At 48.0% G+C, this 17,210-nt stretch overlaps 1 protein-coding gene across 2 annotated transcripts in view; it reads left to right on the forward strand.

Moving 5' to 3' along the window:
- Nucleotides 1-14,237: 14,237 nt before the first annotated feature.
- Nucleotides 14,238-17,210, forward strand: part of LOC126532370 (anionic trypsin-2-like) — a 79,982-nt gene continuing 77,009 nt past the window's right edge. The window contains exon 1 of one of the 2 annotated variants that reach the window (XM_055071561.1): nucleotides 14,238-14,431. In XM_055071561.1, the coding sequence (XP_054927536.1) occupies nucleotides 14,253-14,431 (179 nt within the window). In that variant the 5' untranslated portion in view covers nucleotides 14,238-14,252. The remainder of the gene's footprint in view (nucleotides 14,432-17,210) is intronic. The other variant, XM_050180094.3, reaches the window with a different exon arrangement.

A 17,210-nucleotide genomic window follows, 5' to 3' on the forward strand; every position in this document is an offset into this window, starting at 1 on the left:
CTACCATCAAAATGAAGTGTTAAAAAGCAATCTTTTTCTTGAACCGACGCACATTTCATCGCGTGTGGACCACAAGTTCAAGGTTGGTGTGCCCTTTTGCCGAACCAACTTATATAATTATTCTTTCATTCCCAAAATCAGCGCAGAATGGAACCACCTTCCTGCATCCATCGCTGCCATTATCGACACTAAATTCAGAAGTGCCATTGAAGATTACTTATTTTGTTCACTTGTATTTTCATAAATTGTATTATTGTACACTTGTATATGTATTAACCACTCCTTTCTGTAATGCCCTTGGACTCTGAAAGTATTTGTAATAAATAAATAAATAAATAAATAAATAAATAAATAAATAAATAAATAAATAAATAAATAAATAAATAAAAGCATGTTGTTCTGTTTTATTTTTTGAGCAATGGAAAATTTTCGCGATTTAAGACAGGTTTCTTTCAATATGTAAGATATGAGCTTTGTTTATGTTTTGTTAGAGAAGCTCCGAGATTTGAAAGATGCGTTTTATGTAAACCTGTAGTTTCGCGAGGTGTTCATTACTGAGTAGATAGGCTCTTTTTTATGCGTGTGAGTAACCTGAGTGTCAAGGTTATCGGTGAGAGGCCTATGGTAACGCGTGTGCATATTAGTTAACCTTCTTTTTTTCTATATAAGTGTTTTTGAATTTTTTAAGGTTAAGCGCGTAGATTTTCAGTAAATGCGTAATTTGCACTGAGAGGCGTTCGTAGTTCCATTAGCGCGTGTCCTGCACGGACGGAAAGAAGCAGAAGGTTTATGACTGGGGGTGGGGGGTGCTCGTGTGTGTTTAGGGCAGCCGTATTCTGACTTCTCTAGTTTGCGTGCATGGAACTAGTTATTAGAAGACGCATTATATTAAGGGTTCTGCGGAGTGCGTAAGTCCCGCAAGTTTAATTGTTCGTTTAAGTTACGTGTCCTGTAGGGACTAAAGGAAGAAACGTGAGTAAGCGTAATGAAAGGCTTACCTACGATGCAAGTACGCGTTCTGAATAGTGATCACAAAGCTAGAGTGCTTGTGATTACGTACTTGTGGAGATGACCGGACTGATCAGTGGCACCAGCACCTGCTATGAGTACGCCACTGCGATAGGGTAAGAACAGGCTGTTCGTGAAGTTAGGCGCCATAAGTTATGTTCGGCTGTCTTCATTAATTGTTTAACTTTCTCCCCTTGGTTTTGCAACAACAATGCCACTCTGGCCTTGTCGGCATTCGAGGAGATATGGATAGCAGTTTAGAAAGGTGGTTGGAACTGCTTTATCAAAATTGGGGAAAGAAAAGATCAGGGTTCATTTTGACTTAGTAATAGCCTGGCGAGTCAGAGGTGAAGAGCCTGCGCTTGCGCGTGGTGCACCACTATGTTGTTTTGTTTGTTTGACGTACGTTCTCCAGGGTCCAGGATCCCGAAGTTCGTCAAACGAGGCTCGTCACCAGTACCCTTCATGTTCTTTCAGTGTTCCTCATGGCCAGCGAATTGATTTCACCGGCCATTCCGAACTTCCGGGGCGAGGGGGAGCTGTTAGATACGGGACCTTTTCCTGAGCCTCCTTCGAGTTCACCAGACCACATCGAATCGCGTCACACCTAATTAAGGAGCGCATAAGCACATCTACCACGTTCCCGAGGCGCGGCACATCCAAACAAGTTGGCGTCCCCCTCCTCGTGCGCCGCATGTGGAGCTGTTGTCCCACTGCTTGACCCTTCCCGAAAGTGTAGCGGGAGCCTGGCACTGTTCCAGGTAACGTGGGTCCCGAGCAAAGCTGCTTTGCGGCTCTGAAAGGTCGCTCGAAGACAACCCGTCTCCCCCCATCCGCCTATTGTGACGGCGCTTGCAAGCCGCGAGGCAACGACGGCCGTAATGGACCGTGAAGCCCTGGGAGCAATCCCCCCACGTCTGCCTTTGTGACGGTAGTTGCAGACCAGAAAGGCAATACCGCAGACAAGTAATACCTCGGACAATTGGAGCCCAAGGAGCGACCCTCTGCGCCGGGTGTGACTTACATTCGCACGGGCGCCTACAATTGGCCAAAAATGACGCCACCTGAGCGGGCTCGCCGATTGGCCGAACGTGACGTGACTTCAAGACACCGAAGGGGTTAAAAGCCAGAGACCGGGAGCAGCAAGAGAGCATTCCTTCATTCATATCTTTTGAGCTTCTTGCCACGGGCCGCAGCGTCCGAGTTGCTGCCCGCCCGTAATGACTTTATGACCGTTAATTTTTTTGTACTCTCACTAAGTAAACCTCCAGTTTTCATCTCGAAGTCCTCCTCAACCACGGCCAACTCCCGCACCCAACGGCAAGGTCTAAATGGGACAGCAATTGGGATTGTCCTCCTGATCCAACAGCGAGCATCCGATGCCGTAGCGTACTTCCGAGGCCTACCCCGCAATCCGCTCGGCCCCAGGCGAGCGTCCTGACGGCGATGTCTCTCTTGCTTCGCACTCGACCGTTGCCACAACCGCCACCGCGTGACGTCAGCGACGCAACACCTGTTTCAGTCTGTCTGCGCGCGCCGCTCGTTCCCTCTGCACACGCCGTTGGTGCTCCTTCCGTACCATTATCAAGGTGATGCGCTGTCTCTTCGGGTTCGCGACAAGCAAAGCAGTTACTTTCGATCAGCTTATTTGAGGGCGCTGCTTTATGACGTGTGGGGGAGCGCAGTCACGTGGTATTTTTCATGTTTCGTGGGGTTTTTTACCAGTCGGAAAAAATTACTACGTTGCTGAAAATATCGCAGTTAGATGTCATTTTGCTGTGCCTACAAATAAATGCCTCATGGACACTTTGATAATTAGCACAGTACTCCTGGAGTTAGATAGTTAAATGCAATTACCTAATTGAATCTCAGTAATGAAAAAAATACTGGTCGTTGCTCCACTGTACTGGAAACAATAGGCGCTAGATTTTCTTCGAGTAACGCAATTGCCCTTCTTTAAAATCTTGGTGCATGATAGGTGGGACAACCTGTACAATTCACTCAGTAACCGAAATGAGCCCAAGCCGGTTTCACTCGAAATCATAATCTATAGCAATGCTTATACTCGGTCTCACAGAAAAAGAAATAAAAAAAAAAGAAAAATAGACCGAGAGGGAGAGGCTGCAGTTTTTTCTCAAAGGCGGAGCAGTAATAGTGATAGCGAAGTATAAGAAAATTACATGAAGGAGATTACACCACCTAGAGACGCCAGATTCTTGCTGTTGCGAGAGGACTCAGGCTGTGAAAGTGAACTGTGTCCTACTACGAAGTACTGTAAATACTCATATAAGCGTCACTTCAGTGAACAATTCTTCGAGGTCACACGACGTTTCTTCAAGTGCAAGGTTATATATATAGGGTGTTTCAGCGAACACTTTAAATTTTATTTAGATTGCCTGCGGCAGATAGCACAATTTTAGTCCGTGAGCTGGTCTACTCGAAGAGGCGGACATTGTTAAGAATGGCCGTACGGGGTGGCAACGTGCCAGCTTTCAGCCCGCTGCACGTGTTCCAAGCCCACCAGTCGGGTCGCCCTTCCGAGAACTACGGACGGCCGGCAGCCACGTGGCGCGCGATCAACTCCGGAAATTGGTACTTGGCCGAGCCACCCGGGACAAAGCAGTTCTACGAAGCCCTCTGACGTCGGCACTGAAAGCTGGGTGGTACCGAGAACTGCGGATGACCGGCGGCCACGTGGCGCGCGGTCAGCTCAGGCATGTGGCACTCCGCCGCGCCACCCGAGACGGAGCACAGTTCTACGAAGCCCTCGGTCGTTGACTCCGGAGCCTTAGTGCGGGGTGGCGGCAAGTTTACAATGCTTGGACGAACCTTCCCGACCATTCCTGCTCCGTCCCCGCCGAACGATGACGTCGAACTATGACGTCAAGCGGAGAGCTTATAAGCAGCGTTTGCCGGCTGCTGGGGGGTGCTCGTGTCGTGATCGTTGTCGGGAGCTGAGTGCTCTGTCATACTCGAAATGTAGGAGTGAGCTGTGTGCTCGTAAACTGTTTGCTGTATGTTAGCCTTGCGGGCTCCATATGGGAGTCGCGCTAGTCTGCCAATGTATGTCCTGTTTTTAAATGTAAATCCTGCAATTAAATCCTGCTCGCCTAGCCCTGTCGTCCCAAGTTCGTCTCCACAGCTACGTCTGCCAAATCTAATAACTGAATGGCAGCGGTGAGATCCGACTACGGCTCCTAGATCGGCCTACGACTCGGAGACAGCAACGGCAGCTGACGGACGTTGGCACATGGTGACCGACCGGCATCCTGATCAAGTTGGAGGCGACTTGAGATTGACCACCTCTTGCAACTGGCTGGATACGGCGGGGAAGGACTGGTGATATGGTGCTGCTTCAGTGGGTAAGCGTTTGGTTTTGGCTGTAAGATTTACCAGGCTTCAATTTCACTGTGTTTTTGGATTTGATTCGCTGGGATCTGTTACTTGTATTCTGATTTGCGTGGGTATCGCAGCAAGTATTGTGTGACAGCAGAGCCAAAGCTTAAAGCAGCGACCATGGTCCTAATGTGTTTGACGAGAGCTGACCTGTTGTGGTTGTGTGAGGAGATCGAGGTAAACGTAGATGAGAGCTTGAAGGAATCAGAAATTCGTAAGACAATTCTCGAAAGTGAGAATGATTTGAAATTCATAGAGCAAATGGGCAAACGAATTCTAAGTAAAAAACGAGAACAGGAAGCAATTAGGCAAGAACAGGATGAATTTAGGCAAAAACAGGAAGAAGCTAGGCAGAATCTGAAAGGGGTTTCGCAGGAAGAAGGCCTAACAGAAGTAACGAGGCAGTACATTGATGCATTGAACAATGAGATTCAAGGTTTTGAGCAGTCAATCGAGCAAAGCCATCGTCTTGCTCGCCAGCCATTCTCTTCCTGCCCAGCGGTTGCCAGCACTGGCCAGGCGAGATTTTCCGGGCCATGGAGGAGCTGTTAAGAATGGCCGTACGGGGTGGCAACGTGCCAGCTTTCAGCCCGCTGCACGTGTTCCAAGCCCACCAGTCGGGTCGCCCTTCCGAGAACTACGGACGGCCGGCAGCCACGTGGCGCGCGATCAACTCCGGAAATTGGTACTTGGCCGAGCCACCCGGGACAAAGCAGTTCTACGAAGCCCTCTGACGTCGGCACTGCAAGCTGGGCGGTACCGAGAACTGCGGATGACCGGCGGCCACGTGGCGCGCGGTCAGCTCAGGCATGTGGTACTCCGCCGCGCCACCCGAGACGGAGCACAGTTCTACGAAGCCCTCGGTCGTTGACTCCGGAGCCTTAGTGCGGGGCGGCGGCAAGTTTACAATGCTTGGACGAACCTTCCCGACCATTCCTGCTCCGTCCCCGCCGAACGATGACGTCGAACTATGACGTCAAGCGGAGAGCTTATAAGCAGCGTTTGCCGGCTGCTGGGGGTGCTCGTGTCGTGATCGTTGTCGGGAGCTGAGTGCTCTGTCATACTCGAAATGTAGGAGTGAGCTGTGTGCTCGTAAACTGTTTGCTGTATGTTAGTCTTGCGGGCTCCATATGGGAGTCGCGCTAGTCTGCCAATGTATGTCCTGTTTTTAAATGTAAATCCTGCAATTAAATCCTGCTCGCCTAGCCCTGTCGTCCCAAGTTCGTCTCCACAGCTACGTCTGCCAAATCTAATAACATTAATTAAAATAAAATAAAATGCATAATCGACTTATCAGAAAAAACTCACTAATTATGTTTTTAACAAATTACCTTAAGGTTCATAATGCAATTTACAAATTCTAGCGGGTGAGACTGCAAGGCATACCCACTTGAAAAGAATTGTGTGGACAACACCATTCCTGAGATATGCGCCGTCAAACCTTCGGTAAAAATGCACTGCCGCTCCCCTTACTTTCTTAACAAAACGCGGTTTGAAGCACAAAAGTAGCTGGAACGCCAATGAATTTCTCCGCAAAGTTCGGGACTTAATGTCTGTCATCCGGAGAATTTGTTCGAAGTGGATCACACACACACACACACACACACACACACACACACACACACACACACACACACACACACACACACACGCACACGCACACACACACACGCACGCGCGCACGCACGGACGCACACACAAACACACACACACGCACACACACGCGCACACACGCGCGCACACACACACACACATGCACACATAGAGAGAGATAGAGACTGTCATCAATTAACAGTGTGAATATTTAAAATACTGATGCCATCGGCATATTGAAGAACATATACATATGCCTCCTCCCCTCTCCCCCCAGAAAAAATGAAAACTTTCCACCTGTCGATGACCCACTCGACTGCCTTCCCGGATCCAAATACTCCTCTTCAATCGACCTCCGATCCGGTTATTGGCAGATCTCGCTTGAACTCGACCATGAGAAGACCGCTTTCGTTGCACCGGACGGCCTTTACCATTCTAAGGTTATGCCTTTCGGACTTTGTAATGTCCCAGCAACGTTAAAAAGAATGATGGACTCTTCTTCGGGAATAGAAGTGGTCCAGCTGCTTATGTTATCTGGAGGATGTCGTCGTATTTTCTCCTACGTTTGACAGCCACCTCAGTCGCTTGGCCGCTATTCTTGATGTCTTTAGGGAGGCTGGCCTTCAACTTAATACGTCTATGCCATTTTGAACACAGCTGGGTAAAAGTGCTTGGCCACCTTGTCAGTGCTGCCAGTATACATCCTGATAAGGGGCGTACCCAGGGGTAGGGGGGCTTATGGGGCTTCGGCGCCACGCACCCCCCCCCCCCCCCTCGAATTTTTTTCGTGCTGTCATGCACCACCGACCAAAACAACCCCCGGCTCAGGAAATCATTCTGGATTTTGTCTAGAAGGTCTTTTTCACGCTCGAAGAGACATTTCAGCGCGAACGTTACGAACTCAGGCTGGATTTCGCTCCAATGCCCATGCACCGCGACTCGCATAACGCAAGGAGCCCCATCCAAGCACAAAGTTTGAAGGGAGTTTTGATGGCGAGCGGGCTCGTCTCGGCATCTCGCGGAGGCCGCGGAATCTACGGAGCGAGCACTTGGATTTCAATTCAGAAACTTTATGGGTATAAAGTTGTCCTAAACTTTTGATGCGAAAGGTGCACTGACATTTCCAAAGTCGGGCTTTAGATTTTCAATACCGATACTTTGTGGGTTTAATGCTGTTATAAACATTGGACGGCAAAGGTGCAGTGACTTTTCTAGTGTCGTACAACGGACCATACAACGAGACAAGCCCAATCAACACACTATCACACAAGTTGGCAAAGCGCGCAGCGAGGTCCGATGAAGCGAAGCGTTGTGGTGGTTCATTGTGCCATCATGTCAGAGAAAAGAATATCAACAGTTTTGTCACCTGCGCCAAAGCATCTATGTCAAGACACTAAAGGCAGCAAAGGTAACTACGTTCCCATTATTTTTTATACTTTGACTTGTACTCCCGACAACACAAGCCAGCCAGAGCGCATGTGTTTTTCTCGTGTTGCCCCGACCACTGCGCGGCGCACTTTAGTGCGCGTTCGTTTTCCTCTGGTCGAGCGGATTTTCGCCTGGCAGACGAGAAAAAGAAACAATGCTCGCTCGCCGCCACCACTGCGGGGACTCGACGGATAGCAACGCGTTCGCTTTAGCGCAACGTCTCCGGAAAGTCTTGTCTCGCCGGTGTAGGATATCGAGCAGTACGCGTATGGTTCTCTGTGGACCAAGCGTCTCACGTTTTCTTCGGTATTCTTTCGGTATCCCCATGGGTGCCCAAAGTAGGCATTCGATTGTGGGCAACATGCTTTTCTTCGGGTTTTGTGATTTCGGTGCCCCCACCCCACAAAAGAAAAAAAAGAAAGTCATTCTTGCGGCGCAGCGAGTTGTCGCATGGTGAAAGCTCAATTTTGTTACTTCTTTTGCAGAAAGTAATGGGCCACGGGTTTCTTAATTTGCCGGATACACTTATCATATTATTGCGATATCAAATCTAAGGACACTCCAGGCGCATTCCTGCCGTCGCCGCCATGTTCCGTACAAAGTCCAAGGGCGATAATGTGACTGCGCGCCCCATGCTGTATGTGCGTGTGAAATCGTAGGGTGATGGTGGCATGGGTGAGCTGACAATGGTGGCTCAGTCTTGTGTGCGCAAGGGAAAAAAGCGGGGAAGAAGCGCGCCGCCTGCCATTGCACGCGTTACGTCAGGGGGAGTGGAGGGAGGAGGGGCAGCTCTTAGGATTCTGTGATCTGTGAATATGTGATTGCGCATCATGTTTATTTGCCTTGTTTGACGCATTATATACAGTGACTTTTTCTTAGCTACGTATATTTATTGGAGACATACGTATTTTTATATATCTTGTTACAAGGGTTTGTGTATAGGTACAGTGAACTTTGTCACCAGTGACGCTTTTTGCCATTTCTCAAGCTTTATCTTCGCATTTGTATATTTCATTGTATCTTCGCATTTCTAATGTACGAGGGCGAGTAAAATGAAAGTGAGCGAACCCATCTCACGCAATAATGGTTCGGTTCATTATCTGCGAGGCATGCGCGTAGCACACAGGCATCTCCCATTTCCAAAAGTGACACGCAGGTGTGAGGATAAAGGTTCTTTAATGCTCTATTACACTGGGTTGAACATGGTTGCCTGACATAATGGACACTCCAAAAGTTGAACAGCGTGGTGTCGTGAGGTTTTTGACAGCTGAAGGTGTTTCCCAAAAAGAAATAGGTCGCTGTATGGCTGCCGTGTAAACGTTGAACATTGAATTTCATTGGCCACTGTGGAGCATTGGAGCAAACTATTCAAAGAAGGACGGGGAAGAGGCAAATACGAGCCAAGACCGGGCCAAAGACGCCATGCAATCACCCCCAGCACAATTGCAGAAGTTTATGAGCTGATTACACAAAAACGCAGGATAAGCATCGATGAACTGGCAGAGCGTGTAAACATCACTTACGGTTCGGTTCAGACCATAATTCATGAACATCTCGGTTATCGGCTCTTGTGTGCGCAACGAATGCCCAAGATTTTGAACCCCCGCCAGAAGACCGAGAGGTTCGGCGCTGCTTTGACGCATCTGATCCGGTATCACAACGAGGCTGACGATTTCTTGTCTGCAATTGCGACCGGGGACGAATCATGGTGCCACTACTACGAGCCTGAAACGCGAAAGCAAAGCTTGAAGTACAAACGTTCGAATTCACCGCACCAAAGAAAACAAAGGCCGTCATTTCCGCCGGGAACGTATTGTTGACTTCAATTGCCAGGGGCAATTACTGATCGTATTTGCTAAACCTGGAGAGACTATCAATCGTTTCCAATATTGTGAAACGCCGGATCGTCTGCGTGTCCAACGTTCCAACATCTGTGGAAATCGATGGTGTGAAATCTAATAGCCTGCCTGTCTTATCCGGTGTACCACAGGGGTCAGTGTTGGGACCCCTGCTGTTTCTTATCCATGTAAATGATATTGCTAAAGATTTGGATCCTAATGTCAAGGTGAAATGGTTTGCTGATGATTGTGTCATTTATTCCGCTGTCAGGAGTTCTTCATGCCAGGATACATTTAACAATAGTCTTTGTAAGCTCGCGGACTGGCGCGACGACAAAGGAATGCAAATAAACTTTTCCAAAACAGTGTCAATGACAATAACACTGAAACGAAAAGCACTACTTTATACTTACCACATTGGCAATGGGAACCTTGAATCTATTACGTCTGTGAAATACTTAGGCATAACAATTAACAGCAACTTCAAATGGGACAGCCATATTCACAACAAATGCAACAAAGCCTTAAAAAAACGTTGCTTTCTACGCAGAAAGCTAAATAAGTCACCTTCATCTGTCAAGCTGCAATCTTATCGTTCCCTCGTACGCCCAGTCCTAGAGTATGCTTCCATAGTGTGGGACCCATTCATTAATAAGGAACTTGATGAACTTGAACGAATTCAGTGCCTGGCTGCACGGTTTATTTGCTCCGATTACAATACATCATCATCAGTTTCTGGCAGGTTAGCCCAACTTGCACTGGATCCGCTCCACGTGCGCCGTAAAATCGTCAGGCTGAAATTTTTTTACTCGTTGTTTCATAATCAAGCAGGTTTAGCAAATGCCACATATATTACCTGTGCTCCACAAAGGTCGTCGCGTATTTTTCATTCTAAAGTAGTCCAGTCATACTTTGCCAGCACTAAAATCTTTCGGAAATCATTTTTTCCGCTTACGAGCAAATAATGGAATCATTTACCTGAATGTGTTGTCGAATGCACATCTTATGTTTCATTTGATAATATGTTGAAAAAGCATCTTTCGTAAACTCTCTCCTGATTGGGCAGCATTGCTGCCTGTATTATTCTGTAAATAAATAAATAAATAAAATAAAACGACGTGCAAAATTGACGAATGGGGTGATCTTGCTCTACGAAAATCCTGGTCCCCACGTCGCTGATGTGGTTAATACAAAACCGGCAAACTTCAAGCGGGAAACGCTGCAACATCGGCCATACAGCCCAGACTTCCACATGTTGGGGCAATTGAAAAAACAGCTCAAGGGAACGAGATTCGTGTCGGATGATGACGTGAAAGAGTCGCTTACAGACATTTTGAAGCATCAACCCAAGGAGTTTTATGCAACGGGAATCACGCGACTCATTATTCAGTGGGACAAATGTCTAAGTGCTCATGGAGACTATTTTTAAATAAAGTACCTTGTTTATCATATATTCGCCATTTGTTCACTTTCATTTGACTTGCCCTCGTATATTTTGCAGAACTCCTGCTTTCTTTGTGTGCTCTCTGTTGAGACTATAATTTCGGTGCAATTACTCACAATACACGACCGGTGACAGCTGCTCCTGGGCAATACATTCGAACGAAGGAAAGCGTCATTGAGATTTTCCCTGGCCGTCGCATTTGTGCAAAAATGTAAACAAGGTTCTTGAATGACGAAGTTTCATTAAAATATTTGTCCCCAACTTATTCATTTCATGACCTTTACATTTTTCATATCAGCGACGTGCACTGCTTTGCTGGTATCGAACTGATATAGTTCTAAAGTTCATGTGATATTTTCTTTACTTATTAAAAGACAAAAAACACGGAAGCATTGATATCAGTTATTTCGGGTACAATTTTTTGAAAATGCGAGTATGTTCTCTCATGAAAAAATACATACTTTACTTGTCTTCACAGTATGTAGCATTCAAGAATTCGTTTGTAGCATCTTTAGCTATGGCAATTCACTTATTATTCATGTATTTGATCCCTCGACAAATTCATATAGAGGAGGCCGAGCTGCAACGTGAGACCCCCCCCCCTTACAATACTTCTGGCTACGCCGCTGATACTAACCCTGATAAGATTGACGTAGTTAAGAACTTTCCTGTACCCTGCTCAGCAAAAGATGTGCGCAGTTTCGTGGGCTTATGTTCCAATTTTCGTCCGTTTTTTTATTTTTGCGGATATTGCCCGGCCACTGACCGACCTTCTCAAGAAGGACACTGCGGTTTTTTTTTTTTTTTTTGCGCCGTGAACAAGCCGACGCCTTCGACACCCTCATCCGCTTGTTAACAACGCCTCCGATATTAGGTCACTTTGATCCATCTGCGCCAACTCAAGTTCGCACAGACGCCAGTGGTCTTGGCATAGGTGCTGTCCTCGCCCAACAGCGAAATGGAGTCGAGCGCGTCATTACTGCGCCAGTCGCCTCTTGTCCCCTTCAAAGCGCAATCACCGAGCGCGAGTGCCTCGCTCTGGTGTGGGCAGTGGCTAAATGTCGACCTTACTTGTTTGGCCGGCCATTTTCTATCATCACGGACCACCATGCCCTGTCCTTGCTATCGTCACTGAAAGACCCGACTGGCCACCTTGGTCGCTGGGCACTCAGATCGTATTCCTTCACTGTGCTATGCAAGTCCGGCCCCTTACATCTGGACGCCGACTGCATGTCTCGTCATCCCGTCGATCCTCCTGAGAACGACGAACAGGACGCCGACACTTTCCTTCTGGCCATTTCTGACTTTCGTGACATCTTTACTGAGCAGCGAAATGACGACTCTCTCCGGTTTGAGGCCGAGTCAGGTGACAAAGTCATGATTGGCCCCAAGCAACATGACAACCATGTGTCGTTAACCAAATAAATAATTAAAAGATACAAATACAAGATACTAGCAGATTATTTGTATCCGATACGATGCTTGTCATGCGTATGTTAAGGTAACGGTGTAAGATATATACTCTCTAGGTGGGGACACATCGGCTTTGCTCGCAAGGCGCGATCTACCAGATAAGGTCGCGCGCCCGTTGCTCCACGGACCACAGCGGCCATCCATCGTCGGTAAGACGCAACTTCATGACAAAAAAGGTTTTATGTCCCGTTTGTATAGAAACCGGCGCCTCGCGGGAAACGATTGAGTGACGCGGCGATAGTAGGTCACTGACGGCGAAAGAAAGGCGCTTATCACGTGCTCCTGGCAATAGCGGCTATACGTCTTAGAGCTGACGGCGCAGAAAGAGCGCCCCTGTGTCATTGAATTCAGATTTCCTGTAAAGATATCCTGGATATCTTCGTCGATAGATATTGTCTGTCGTCACCGGACCGACGGGCTACATTATCTGGTAGATCGCGCCTCGCGAGTTTCCTCACTTAGAGAGTATGTATCTTACACCGTGGTTAACGTGCTTCGAAACATTAGTTAGTTCCTTGTTATAGCTCCATTACAGGGACCGCTACAAATTTGCCGGTGTCTACTTGCATATTTCTTATCTCTAGCCAGCTGACTTCGTACGTTCCTTTCAAGTTTTCAAAAAGATTTTCAGATTCTATTTGTCTATCATACACTCGCCGTGGTTGCTTCGTGGCTATGGTGTTGGGCTGCTAATCACGAGGTCGCGGGATCGAATACCGGCCTCGGAGGCCGCATTTCCACGGGGGTGAAATGTGAAAACACCCGTGTACTTAGATTTCATCATCATCATCATCAGTCTGGTTACGCCAACTGCAGGGCAAGGGCCTGTCCCATACTTCTCCAACTACCCCGGTCATGTACTAATTGTGGCCATGTTGTCCCTGCAAACTTCTTAATCTCATCCACCTACCTAACTTTCTGCCACCCCCGGCTACGCTTCCCTTCCCTTGGAACCAGTCCGTAACCCTTAATGACCATCGGTTATTTTAACTCCTCATTACATGTCCTGCCCATGCCCATTTCTTTTTCTTGATTTCAACTAAGATGTCATTAACTCGCGTATGTTCCTTCACCAAATCTGCTCTTTTCTTATCCCTTAACGTTACACCCATCATTCTTCTTTCCATAGCTCGTTGCGTCGTCCTCAATTTAAGTAGAACCCTTTTCGTAAGCCTCCAGGTTTCTGCCCCGTACGTGAGTACTGGTAAGACACAGCTTTTATGCACTTTTCTTTTGAAGGATAATGGCAACCTGCTGTTCATGATCTGAGAATGCCTGCCAAACGCACCCCAGCCCATTCTTATTCTTCTGATTATTTCAGTCTCATGATCTGGATACGCGGTCACTACCTGCCCTAAGTAGATGTATTCCCTTACCACTTCCAGTGCCTCGCTACTTATCGTAAACTATGACTATCACGTATGACTACCACGTAAACGTGTGACTAGCAATGCCGTGGGTTCAGGCTGTCTATTCCTGCCACAAGGGCGGGGGCGTTTTTCATCTAAAGGGAAATAAAGTCATACTTCTTCTACAATGGGGGGAAACGCGCCAGCGAAAATTAGCAGATCAGAGTGCTTGGTTCTTCTTTTGAAATAACCACCGAGCTTATTAGTCGTATAGAGGGCAGGTATTGTACACAAGCAGCCCAGGTGAGAATTCTCAGTGCGCACTGATGAAGCCTCGGTCTTATAGCTGCGACGGCGTGCAGGTGCGATCGACGAAGCCGGCTCGATGTGGATTTGATTTATCCCTGACGGCGACTGGAGAGACATCTGCGCCGACGGTGATGTAAGCACCGAAGGCCACACGATTTCGCGAACAGCTGCGAAAGCTCGTGATCAGATTACAAAAAAACCTACCTCCAGAATAACACAATCTGCGGATTTACAAAGTTAAAGCGCCATCTGCTGTCTGTAGTACCTACTATAGTGCCGTTCAAAATATCACAAAACGCAGGGCTAACTTAACCACTTGGCAATAGGTGTCGCGGCTACCTGTCTACACCGCAAAGGTGACGTCCGCAGTGTTTGCTCCCGTGGTTTTACGGCTCCCGCGGATAGAAAGTGTTTATGCGCAGCTTGGAATGGCCGCGGCCGCGCTCGGCTCGCTCGTGGCTCCGAGTGGCGCAAACGAGGGCCTCCTGCGCTGGCCGGAGTCATGCGGAGCGTCCCGCTGCGTCCGGTGCTGGCCTGCTGCGTGCTGCTGCTGCCGCCGTTGTGCGCTGTCCTCGCCGGCGGCTCCGAAAGAGGTGCGTGCTTTGGGGCGTTTACCCGAATTACGGGCATTGCCTAGGCAGGGGGGTCGCATAATCGGACAAAACACTAAATAATAGTCAGAGGAAGTGGGAGTAACAAGAAGGGCAGTGCAAACTAGTGCGGGCAGACAGACGGTACAAATTACCCATAGTCAATGGAGAACACTTCGAATGAAAAACACATGACAACAAAAAACATTTAAAAACCCGAGTAGCACACATGCAGATATGACGCGAGAAGCTGGTGTCAACACATGTCAGAAGGAAGGAAACAGAAAGAAGTCTCGTTACAACGAAACGTTTTAACAGATAGAACACTTTGTTTAAGCATCATCATCATCAGCCTGTTCTATGTCCATTTCAGGACGAAGGCCTCTTCCTGCGATCTCCAATTACCCTGTCCTGCGCCAACCGAATCCAACTAGCGCCCGCGAATTTCCAAATTTCATCGCTCAATGTTGTCTTCTGCCGTCCTCGACTGCGTTTCCCTTCTTTTGGTACCCATTCTGTAACCCTAATGGTCCAACGGTTATCAAAGCTGCGCATTACATGACCTGTCCAGCTCCATTTTTTTTCTCTTAAAGTGAATTAGAATATCGGCTATACCCGTTTGCTCTCTGATCCGAACCGCTCTCTTCCTGTCTCTTAACGTTATGCCTAGCAATCTTCGTTCCATCTGTCTTTGCGCGATCCTTAACTTGTTCTCAATCTTCTTTGTCAGTCTCCAAGACTCTGTCCCATATGTCAGCATTGGTAAAATGCACTGATTGTACACCTTCCTTTTCAATGATAATGGTAAGCTTCCAGTCAGGAGCTGACAATATCTGCCGTATGCGATCCAACCCATTTTTATTCTTCTATGAATTTCTTTCTCAAGATCAAGGTTACCTGTGATTAAAAGTGATAATATATAGCCAAGGGTTCGACGGAATAACGTCTGGTTATGTAAAAACATATTTAAGAATAAAGCAGGTCACTGACAAAGGTCAAAATAAAAATAAAATGACGCTTCGGGATCCGCACGGATCCCTTGTTCACATTGGAAACTCTGCTAAGCACAAGGTTCTTAACTAGCGTTGAGTACGTGACGCAAAGTTCGGGGTACACGTCGTTTAGAGTGTCAGATGATCCGTTGAGTTATTTGTCGTTTGAATTATTAGTGATTCGAGATTGAGCCTCTTTGTCAAGTTCTCCTCTGTGGCCACGATACACGCGTTGTCCCAGTTTATATCGTGACCCGTCTTCTCGACATGCTCTGCGATGGCATTTGTCACTGTGCATGTGGCCTTTGGCGAGATCATTCTTGTGCTCCTTGAGACGCCCTGCATAAATTTCCGCTTTCACCAACATACACAGATTCACAATTGGCGCATGCAATCTTGTATACCACGCCTGCTATAAGGCCGTAACTCTAGTGAACAATTCTTCGAGGTCACACGAAGTTTCTTCAAGTGCAACTGTTATTAAAGGTTATATATATATAATAATGGCACTGGGATCGACACCCAGCACCTCCACTAAAAAGGGTGTTACGAGGATAACGTATATTTACAAATTATTACTATATACAAGGTTACAACAGCCACAAGCAGTGGTGACTGATGCAAGGCTTTCGCGCGTGCCTCTGGCCACTTCATCGCCGTTGTCTCCGTCCGACCGACAGTAACAGCCCGTTCACTGTCTCGTGGCAATATATATATATATATATATATTGAAAGGGGGTTTATTGCAGCTCGTACGAGGGATCGCAACTAGCTCTTGATCGCGAGTCCTAGCCGTTCGCATCAGCAGCCCGAGCTCGGGGCGCCGCAGCGGTGGCAGTCCGCACAGCGCCACATGCATGTTACCCACTACAATTGCCCCCGCGGCGAAGAGGAGCCATCCTGGCGACCTAAGGTGATGACATAATAAGGGGGTCGTGGTACTACTTCAGGCGGCTGACGTGAACCGTCTCGCGGCCACGGCGGCGTTTGTCCGAAGATGGCGTCACCGGTTCGACCACATAATTCACCGGCGATGTACACGCGACGATCCGGTACGGACCCTGATATTTCGGAGCAAGCTTTGGGCTAAGGCCTGGAGATTGGAAGGGCAGCTGAAGCCGGACGTGAGAGTCCACGGCGAAGGACTGTGTGGGCTGCCCGTTGTCGTGGCGATCTTTGTGGATTCCTTGGGTATCCGACGTGAACGAGCGAGCCAGTTGGCGGCACTCTTCAGCATGGCGAGCAACTTCGGAAAGAGGGGTGAATTCAGAGGCATCCGGATGATATGGTAGCACGGTGTCGAGGGTGGTGGATGGTTCATGTCCATAAAGAAGGAAAAATGGGGAGAAGCCTGTGGTAGCCTGAACGGCGGCATTATACGCGTACGTCACAAAAGGGAGGACATCGTCCCAATTGGAATGATCAGACGCAACATACATGGTGAGCATGTCGCCAAGAGTGCGGTTGAACCGTTCCGTTAGACCGTTAGTCTGTGGGTGACACGCCGTAGTGGTGCGGTGAATAGTGCGGCAAGCGGCGAGTAGCTCATTAATAACTTCGGACAAGAAGACACGGCCTCGGTCGCTGAGCAGTTCTCGCGGTGCGCCATGCCGTAAGATAAATGCCGTAACATGAATGTGGCGACGTCGCGAGCAGCAGCCGAAGCAAGTGCAGCAGTTTCGGCATATCTTGTGAGGTGGTCTACTGCGACAATTATCCAACGATTTCCTTTAGCAGTGGATGGAAGAGGCCCATTAAGGTCAATGCCAATCCGATCAAAAGGACGTGCA

Source organism: Dermacentor andersoni, chromosome 5, assembly GCF_023375885.2.
Source record: "Dermacentor andersoni chromosome 5, qqDerAnde1_hic_scaffold, whole genome shotgun sequence".
Lineage (NCBI taxonomy): Eukaryota > Metazoa > Arthropoda > Arachnida > Ixodida > Ixodidae > Dermacentor > Dermacentor andersoni.